The sequence below is a fragment of the Leiobunum rupestre genome, chromosome 3, assembly GCF_980474605.1.
Source record: "Leiobunum rupestre chromosome 3, qqLeiRupe1.1.hap1, whole genome shotgun sequence".
Taxonomy (NCBI): Eukaryota; Metazoa; Arthropoda; class Arachnida; order Opiliones; family Sclerosomatidae; genus Leiobunum; species Leiobunum rupestre.
The window spans coordinates 21,879,021-21,888,554 of NC_143386.1; the positions used below are offsets into that span (position 1 = coordinate 21,879,021).

General features: G+C 36.1%; 1 protein-coding gene across 1 annotated transcript; it reads left to right on the forward strand.

The window, feature by feature from the left end:
* Positions 1 to 3,982: 3,982 nt before the first annotated feature.
* LOC149949811 (uncharacterized) lies at positions 3,983 to 9,148 on the forward strand. The gene is made up of 4 exons (XM_090169508.1): positions 3,983 to 3,994; positions 4,886 to 5,459; positions 7,556 to 8,440; positions 8,940 to 9,148. The coding sequence occupies exons 1-4, from the start codon at positions 3,983 to 3,985 to the stop codon at positions 9,146 to 9,148; spliced, it is 1,680 nt and encodes a 559-aa protein (XP_090025634.1).
* Positions 9,149 to 9,534: the final 386 nt, after the last annotated feature.

Sequence of the window (9,534 nt, forward strand, 5' to 3'; positions counted from 1 at the left end):
TTTAGAAAGAAACTGTTATGGAAAATGATCAATACAGCTCCGTAATCAGTTTCCGAAAATGGAACAAGTCATCAAAGTGGGTTATCCCACCGGCATTATCAGAACCCATACAAAGCTTAGAAGAATCTATAAAGACATCTATTTTAGTTGCCTCAACATGCCCATCAAACATTCAAACGCAATATCCCATTCAGGTAAAAGAATTACTCCTAAGTAGGCTGCTTTAGGGGGGGGGGGGTTGAAAGCTCTGAATGACCCTGATTATATATATTGTTTTCCAAGACGTTTTTGGGTACCAGTAGTCCAAATTGATTTCTTTGTAGGTAATTGGACAAAGTGTTATATTTGAAGAGGATAAAATTTGGGATGATCCTAATCATCTGAAGTCACCTTTAAACCAGAATAGAATTAATTTAGAGCAAGATCTTCAGGTACCTCAGTCTATTTAAAAAATAATTTTTAAATAACTACAGATTTGGTCATTCATGACAAATTAAGACTCAGTTCTCGGAAATATGGCAACTGAAAAATTTCCTAAGTATCTTGGGCATTTATTTATTTATTTATATAATAAAGAAACGGTCACTAAGCTAGTGTTAGCTTATATGTGGCCGTACAGTATATCAAAATAGTTACAGGTTATTGGTTATTGATTAAACAACAAAAACTTACAAAATACAAATAAAAGAGGTGCATACGGTACAACGAGTTAAAAGGGTCATTTGAGACTAGAGTAAAACAGAAGTCACAGATAATAGTATAAATGGTATAGTTGGAGAAAACGTAAAAGGGGAGTAAAATAAAAGTTAAACTAGTTGGTCAAGTTTAGGACGCACAATCTCGCGAACAGAGCGTCGGAGAGCAGAACGAGTGCCACAAGAGAGAACATCAGCTGGTAGAGAGTTCCATAGATCGATTGTTCGGTGGGAGAAATGCCATTGGCGCAGGGATGTTCTAGTCCTAGGTTTAAAGATTTTTGCGTCGTGTCCCCGGGTTCGATGTAGAGAGTCAAATCGGAACAATGAGTTTGGGTCGATTGCTGAGTCCCACAGACTCCAAAGTTGGACAATATCGTTCACGACATGTCGGAGTTTCGGGGAGTCGAGATGGAGTGCAGCGTCCAGGTCATCAGGTGATAAATGTTCTAGGCCACGAGTCAGTTTGGTAAATCGATTGTGCGCTTTCCTAAGGCTATCTTGGTCACCAAGTAGAGAGGGCTTCCACACTTCTGAGGCGAAGTTTATATGGGGAAGAACCAGCGATGTATATATAGTGCGAATAAGTCGTGGGGACCGAAAGAAAAAGTTTAGTCTGGTGAGGCCCGTGAGGGAATTGATCTTTTTTACAACCTTGGAAGTATGATGGCTATAGTTCAGGCTGCGGTCCATCCAGATCATAATATAACAAAATTATGTAATGATTTTAGATCATTGGAACTTACCCTAAAAACAAACTCCAAAGAATGAGGTTTCTATACTAATTAAATTGAACACATTTTATGATATCCTAATAACAGTTAGTTATAGTTCATTTTGGAAGTAACTAGAAAAGGATCGTATGAAATTTCTTGCGGAAGTGAATCTTTTAAATATATTATAGGAAGTAAAGGCACATTGACAGTATTCGTCTTATTTAAAGGAATAATTTCAGAAACACCCATGTTTCAAAATAATGTGTTCTTGGAGAAGGATGTGAGGGAAAAACGTTCTAAATTAGAAAATCAAAACTTTGTGTTCTGTAATGGGCTTAATGAGGATTCCAGAAATATATCGTTACATCTCGCTAATTTCCCCAAAAGACTGAAGAAATTCGACTTTCCTTGCCAACATCTTGCGTCTATTAAATGCGAAGGGTGGTTTCTGAAACCTGAAAATGAGATAATGACTGTAGATAGCAATATCTGCCATAAATGTCGATATGTCCAGCGATACTTAAGAGTTTGTATGAGAAGAAGAAGCGAACATATGTCATCACCAGCTCTTAGGAACAGATCCAGCCTTCATACAGCTGTCCAACAATGTATTTATCCCCACGAAGTGTGACAAAGAAGAGAAAATTAACTTTCTACAGTATCACAATTTAAAATTGAAAGCGGCTTAGCTTGAAGTTAAATTGAAAGAATTGCAACTTCCCCTTAATCTAAAACAACATAATGAGATGAAATATGTTACGACTTTGATAAACACTAAGTTTGGCTCAGAAGTGGATCAACTCTTTAGCTACCCGGAGGATGAAGTATCTGAAAATGACGTAGAAATCCGAAAGAGACTGAGAGATGTTTGGAATAAAGATTGTGATGCCTATCTTGAAAACGAATAGCAAGATTTAATGAGAGATCAGAGCAACAATGGTAAAAAATAAATAAATTTGCAACCCTGTATAAATCTTTAATGTTATTTTTATATTTTTAGTCAATGGATCTCTAGGAAATAGATGGAATGCTAAAACATATCGCATTGGTAAATTTTAGGGGTGTGCAAGTGCAATTGTTTTGTGTTTTGGAGTCTAGTTCTGAGTCATGGAAAATCCCACTAATTTTACTAAACTATCATTAATATAGACCTGCTCACGTTCCAAGTGGTAATCGCTGTCTGTTAGAAGCAACAAACAAGCGAAGGAGAATGCAGCTGACCTTTTAACACATGAAAGTTCCTAGTGTATACAAATTTCATTAGCTGCCCTTATTTGCCCAGGTTTTCCACAGAGGGAGGATAGCCATCTCTTAGATGATGGGGGCAGGTGACAAAGACGACAACCAATGAAACATGTACACACATCAAGTTGTGCTCTCCGTGCGGATGTTGTTTGTGAGTCCAAGCTGAAAGTGGAAGGGAAGATGATGGAATAGACAAAGTTATAACTTAGGGGAAGTAAGCTATCACTATCGTTGTCAGATTGCCAAAGCCAATTTATCACCCCAAAGACTGAAAATTATAGGTTATAAGTTCAAATTACAGTACACAAAAGTCTGCAAGTGCCAACGCGGGGCGATACAATTTGTGGAATAGGAAACCATGTGTTCTTGCATAAAGTTGACTTATGTAATGAGATGGCAGCCTGCTACTTCAGATAGTACAAAAAGTTTCACCCACTGATTTAATGGGAGTACAAACTAAATTGAAAAATAGTTGGCTAACATGCTCGGCATCTTTGTTTTTAGTGTAACTAGTGCCTATGGCTTCCAGCTTCTGATAAACCTGGTGGCAAAAAGTTAAATTCATTGATCCGCCATAAGTATGACACTATACTCCCTTTAAGGAATCTCCTTATTTAACAAATGGGGTTTTTGTTATTTCTTAGACTAGAAATTTCCTACTAAACTCGGATTACCAATTTTTTATACTTACACACCTATAGGAAATTTACTGCAACAATTTGTCTAACACTGGATTCTATCATATTTCCCTAAGCTTTAGCTGTAGCGTGTAGAAGCAGAGCTGCTTATGAAGCACTCTTAAGCTAAAATTCTTAATTTGCCATCTTGGAGATCTATTCAGCGGCAGACATCCAAAAACCTTGATGAACTTGGTATTAATCACAAGTATATAAGGGAACAAAAAGAAACGTACGACATATTTGTAGAAGAACAATCGTCTCTGGGTCTTCCTAAACCACAGGGCAATGAGGTTACAGTTGCAGGAAAGCTTGTTTGGAATATCAAAAATCATAAACTCATTGGATTGGCCATGGCTCCTGAAGACTATGCTTATATAGATGATTTGTATAAGGAAGTTAGTGAGGATAAAGAAATATGTAAAGCCAATTACCAGTTACAGTTTCTTTGGCGTGATCTCACATCAAACTACGATATAATTAGACCGTATACCGAATTGCCTTCAACTGCTGATTGGTCTACAAGGAGCATTTTGTTTCTAAGAGACTGATGAACAATTTGACATAAAAGTTGATCCCATTTTTCCAAATCCATTTCAAATAGGAAGATTCATTCATTTTATCATTTGTCCATCACATCAGGTATAACATGGACATTGAAGTATTTGACTTTTATATAGATAGATAGTTATATACAAGGTGTCCATTAAAAATGAACCAGGGCGAATATCACAAAATCTCTTTTAGGTAAGAATTTAAAATTTTCAGGCTGCATAGTGTGTAGGGGGAACACCTATTATGAAAATGTCGATGACCTTGAATTATGTCTTTAAGGTCACCCTAAAATTAACTCAAGAACCATAAGTGTTAGAAAGTTGGTTCCAAATTGAAAAGTATTTTAGGTATTATGAGCTTTTACCAGATCAGATTTGACCAATAGGAAGTCAAGAAAGTTTTACCGAAATCACAAAGGTCGTAAAAGGGAAAACAAATTGTGTTACATAATCAAAATTTACTAGACAAATTCTTTAAAGTTTGTAAAATTGGATGATCTTGAATGTTCAAGGTTGTTGTTATGATAAATAATTATAGATGGCGCTTCATCCTCGTGATTATACTATGACTGTATATACCTACATGAATGGAAGGAGAGAGGCGACTCCACGAGTGTCTGGAAGCACGGACAGTTTAAAATGCTAACCTTATATTAATGTTATTGTAAATAAGATTAAATAAAGTATTCGAAATAGTTACAACTTGAGTATTATTTAATTAGCCCAACAATACACAACAAATGGCGACGGAGATACAGTACCAAGTTGGACGATTTTGTGGATGATTCACAATTCCACGTGCTGAAGACGCCAAGACTTATATTTCTGCAACCAATTTTCATAACTTGCCCAGGAATTTTGTCTGTTCTCCAGGAATATATTATATACATACACAGTTCAAGGCTTAAAAGGAGGTAGGAGTACTCGTTAACAATAAGACAATGGCGCAAAATATTACAGTTACGGGTTTGAGTAACCATGGAAATTGTGAGCCTTAGTACAGTGAACAGGAGTCATGGATCCTTTATTCTGAGCGATTAGAGCAACATTTCTTTGCCAATGATATCACAGACCGAGATAAGAAAAGGGCCATTTTAATAACATGCATTGGTAAGACAACTTATGGGTTACTGAGAGACTTAATTTCACCAGCTAAACCAACTGACAAGACGTATGATGAACTTGTTGATGCTTTGTCTACATATTTTAACCCTAAGCCATCCACTATTGTGAAGAGATTTCATTTTAATAAAAGAGATCAGCTACCTAACGAATCGATTGCAGCATACGTCGCTCAACTACGCAAGATGACTGAGCACTGCAATTTTACAGTAGCAGAATTGGATGACAGATTAAGGGACCGATTAGTCTGTGGTGTACGAGACTCTACTATCCAATGTGCTTTATTGGCTGATCTGAATCTAACTTTACAGAAAGCGTTACAAACTGCTCTAAGCATGGAAACTGCGACTAAAAATGTTCAGGATATTAACAAAAAGAAAACTGATAAAGAAAATCAAAACGTTAATAGGATCTCCTCAGTTCAACATTCCAGTAATGGTGGTAACTCTGGTAATTCGAAGACTAAATTTAAACCTTAAAAGCATTCTAAAGTTCAGCCTAATATGAAGTCAAAGGAAAAAAAGGCTTTAAATCCAAATAAACCATGTTTAAGATGCCAAGAGAAAGGTCATCATTCCGATGATTGCCCATTTATCATAGCAGTGTGTTTCTCGTGTGATAACCCAGCAAACACAAACACGTCCAATGGACATCCGATAGACGTCACACTCGGATCTTGCCTTCGTCCGTAGGACATCCCAAAATCCGGGGTTGACGTCGGTTGGAGGTTAAAGGACGTCCAAATGTCCGGTTTGTCTATAGCCGTAGTACGTCCCGGGGACGAGTTTTCGGACATCCAACGGCGATTACGGCGGTCGTCCCCTGGATGTCTTTCTATAAAACCTAGAGATGTCTTTAGGCCTTTAATTTGGTTCAATCATGGCTCAATAGGGATGAAACTAGGACGTTCATTGGATATCGTATTCTGAACAAATAATTTAAAAAGCCAAACTTGATATTAAAATTTTATTCAAAACATTAAAATACAAGATAATGGAAAAAATCCAGCAACAAGTGTGCAATTTGAATGTAATAACACGAACTCTGCAAGTATTAGCAGTTAACATATAAATTACATAACTTATATAGTTATTTAATTTTTATATAACAAAATAAATTTCGAACTAAACAATTAAAAAATTAAATAACCTTTCTTATACAAATGTAAAAAAAACAATAAAATTAATTTTTAAATCAGAAGCAAAATAAAACTAAGCCATTTAATACTATTCCTTAAAAAAAAATTAAGACTATCGGATGAAAAATGTACTCTAGAAATTACTGTTTCTCGAAGCTTAATTTTAATATTTATCCAAATCTTACTTTTGGAATTACAATTTAACTATATAAATTATCACAGTATAAAATAAAGCTTTAGGTGAACCGTTCAGTGAGAGTAATGAATAATAAACTTAAAAAGTTAAATTGAAACATGTACAGGTCCAAAATGAACTTTAAAAACAACGAACCTTCCCTAACATTCGGAGAATTACACGCAAATCTTACTTTTGGAATTCCAAATTCAATATACAAAATATAACAAAATGAAATAAAGCTTTAGGCGAACCTTTCAGTGAGAGTAATGAATAATAAACTTAAAAAGTTAAATTGAAACATGTGCAGGTCCAAAATGTATAGACTTTGATCAAACATATTTTCTTCCTACCTCTGTAAAAGACATTAAAAAAATCGAGTTAAAATCATTAAAAAAATCAAACAGTTTTTTAATAAAATACTTACTCTTATGATATATTATCAGCAATACTAGAGATTACTATGTTATAATCCTTAACGTTTGTGTAAAACGCATTATGTACTTTATGGTGACCGATTCCAAACTATCGAGTAATGGCGTCGTACAAAAGAAACTACAAACTGGGCTACCAGATATTTTAAAAGGATCAGCTTTTTCGCAGTAATTGGCTGTGATTGTAGAAATAATTCATCAAATGAAAATAATGGAAATAAAAATTAAGAAAATAATAATATAAAAAATATAAAAATTAAGAACAGAAAAAATTAATTAAATAATTAAGTAGTTTTGATTTAACACGTAATTTCATTAATTCATGTTAAATAAACTCGTAAATTTAAATAATAATATTCTTAATAAAATTAATATTTTGTGGTTCATTAATCATTATCAGCTCAAATACAAATACAGGTGAAAAAAATTAAAATTAATTGCTGATAAACGCACCTCTAGATAGCATTGATGGACGAAACATTTCGGACGAATAGTGGAGATCCATGCGACGTCGATTGGGCTGAATATCGGATGTCACGAAATTGGTTCTACGATGACTAAAATGGGACGTCCGTTATTCGTCCCGTAGGACGAATTTTGGACGGGACCAAGCTGGGCTCTAAGGACCATGCTGGGACGTCCCAGGGACGATTTGTGTTTGCTGGGAAGGTTGGACACATTAAGAAAGCATGTTTCAAGAAGAATATTTCAAACAAAGTAAATACAGCAAAGACTCACCATTTGGAATCTCAAGGAATTCATGTAGGTAAAGAAGAATACAACCTATTTCATATAACAGAATCTAACTACACGCAAAAGAACTGTGATATAAATACAAGTGAAATACCACGACCAGTTTATTTAGATTGTTTTATTAATCCTAAATTATTTACTTTGGAGATTGATACCGGATCTGCCTTTTCTATTATAAACGAGACTTCATACAATTCTATACCCGATGTTGAAAAATTGGAACCAATTACAGCGTTCAATTTAAATTCTTACACTGGACACAAAGTGGATCTACTGGGTCAAGTACCAGTTTCTGTATCATTTGCTGGGAAAACAGAATTGTTACCTTTAATAGTTTGCAAAGATCGGAGAAATGTATGTGGGAGATCATGGCTCTTCTCATCTTTGCAAATTATAGAAGTTCCTACAATTCATAACTTGTCGACAACCTCATTGTCTTTACAAGGTGCTACTCTGGGTAAATGTAAAGTATTTTCAAGGTTGGATTTAAGGGATGCATTCTACCAATTAGAATTGGATGAAGAATCTAAGAAGCTGGTTGTTCTTAACACAACAAGAGGGCTATTTCAGTATAATAGATTGCCACAGGGTATTTCTTCATCTTCGGCTGTTTTTCAACGCCATCTTGAGACTTTACTGCAAAATAAATTGGGGACGACCCCTTTCCAGGATGACATTTTAATTGGTGGTCCAGACACAGAAAGCCATTTACAGCGTTTCGATGACGTTTTTCAAGTTATGGAAAATGCGGGTCTTAAACTTAATAAAGAAAAAAGCGATTTCTTACAAGATCAAGTTGAGTTTCTAGGATATCGTTTGGACTCAAAGGGAATACATCCGCTAGAGTCTAAAATTTCAGCGATAATGGATGCTCCTGCACCGACTAATTTAGAAGAGCTTCGTTCGTTTCTTGGCCTCGTAAATTACTACTGTAAATTCGTACCAAACAGTTCAACGCTTCTTGCGCCTCTATACGAGTTGATGAGGAAAGAATAGAAATGGATCTGGAACAAAGAAAAACAGAATACATTTGACGCGACGAAGCAAGCGCTGAAAAACTCAAACTTTCTTCTGCACTTTGACCCCTCTAAAGAGATATATTTGGCGTGTGATGGCTCTCCTGTGGGTATTGGCGCTGTAATTTCACACAGAATCGACAACGTCGAATATCCGATCGCTTTTGCTTCACGCACACTCACTTCAGCTGAGAAAAATTACCCCAGATAGAAAGGGAAGCGCTCTCGCTGATATTTGGCGTCACCAAATTCCGAGATTACCTTTTGGGACGTAAATTTGTGCTTTTAACTGATCACCAGCCTTTGGTATCGATATTCAATGAAGCAAAGCCTATCCCACCGATGGCAGCAGCGCGATTGCAGCGTTGGGCGATAGCTCTTTCGGCGTATCAGTACACCATACAACATAAAAAGGCAGCCATCATAACAACGCCGACGCTTTAAGCCGACTTCCATTGGCAACTAACGACACGTTTACACCTCCTCCTACGGAATATGTTTTAGCTTTGTCAGCTTTGGATAAAGGACCAGTAAGTCAAGAGGATATGAAGAAGGCTACCTTAGCGGATACAACTCTGCAAGAAGTTAAAAAGAACTTGATTGAAGGCTGGTCTTATAAGTGAAATATACCTACACATTTGACAAGCTACGCAACACGTCAAACTGAAATGTCATGTTTAAACGATATACTGCTTTTGGGACAACGAGTAATTGTAGCGAAGTCATTACAGCTAGACACACTAAAAGAATTACATAGTACACATCAAGGAATCGTGCATATGAAGTCTGTGGCCAGATCAAAAGTATGGTGGCCAGGCATGGATAAAGCCATAGACGAATATATTAAAGCGTGTACCATTTGTCAACAACATTCTTCGATGCCACCGAAACAATTTCGCAATTGGGTTCCAAGTCTTAAACCATGGCAGCGAGTTCACATGGACTTCGCTGGCCCTCTGAATAATAAGTACTTACTTATTTTGGTGGATGCCTACTCTAAGTGGATCGA

Excerpts from the sequence above, each read along its gene's own strand:
- LOC149949811 (XM_090169508.1), top strand. Across the intron at positions 5,460-7,555 it reads CAGTAATGGTGGTAACTCTG|AATCTAACTACACGCAAAAG; the intron begins GTAATTCGAAGA and ends TTCATATAACAG. Across the intron at positions 8,441-8,939 it reads TGGCCTCGTAAATTACTACT|GCAGCCATCATAACAACGCC; the intron begins GTAAATTCGTAC and ends CAACATAAAAAG.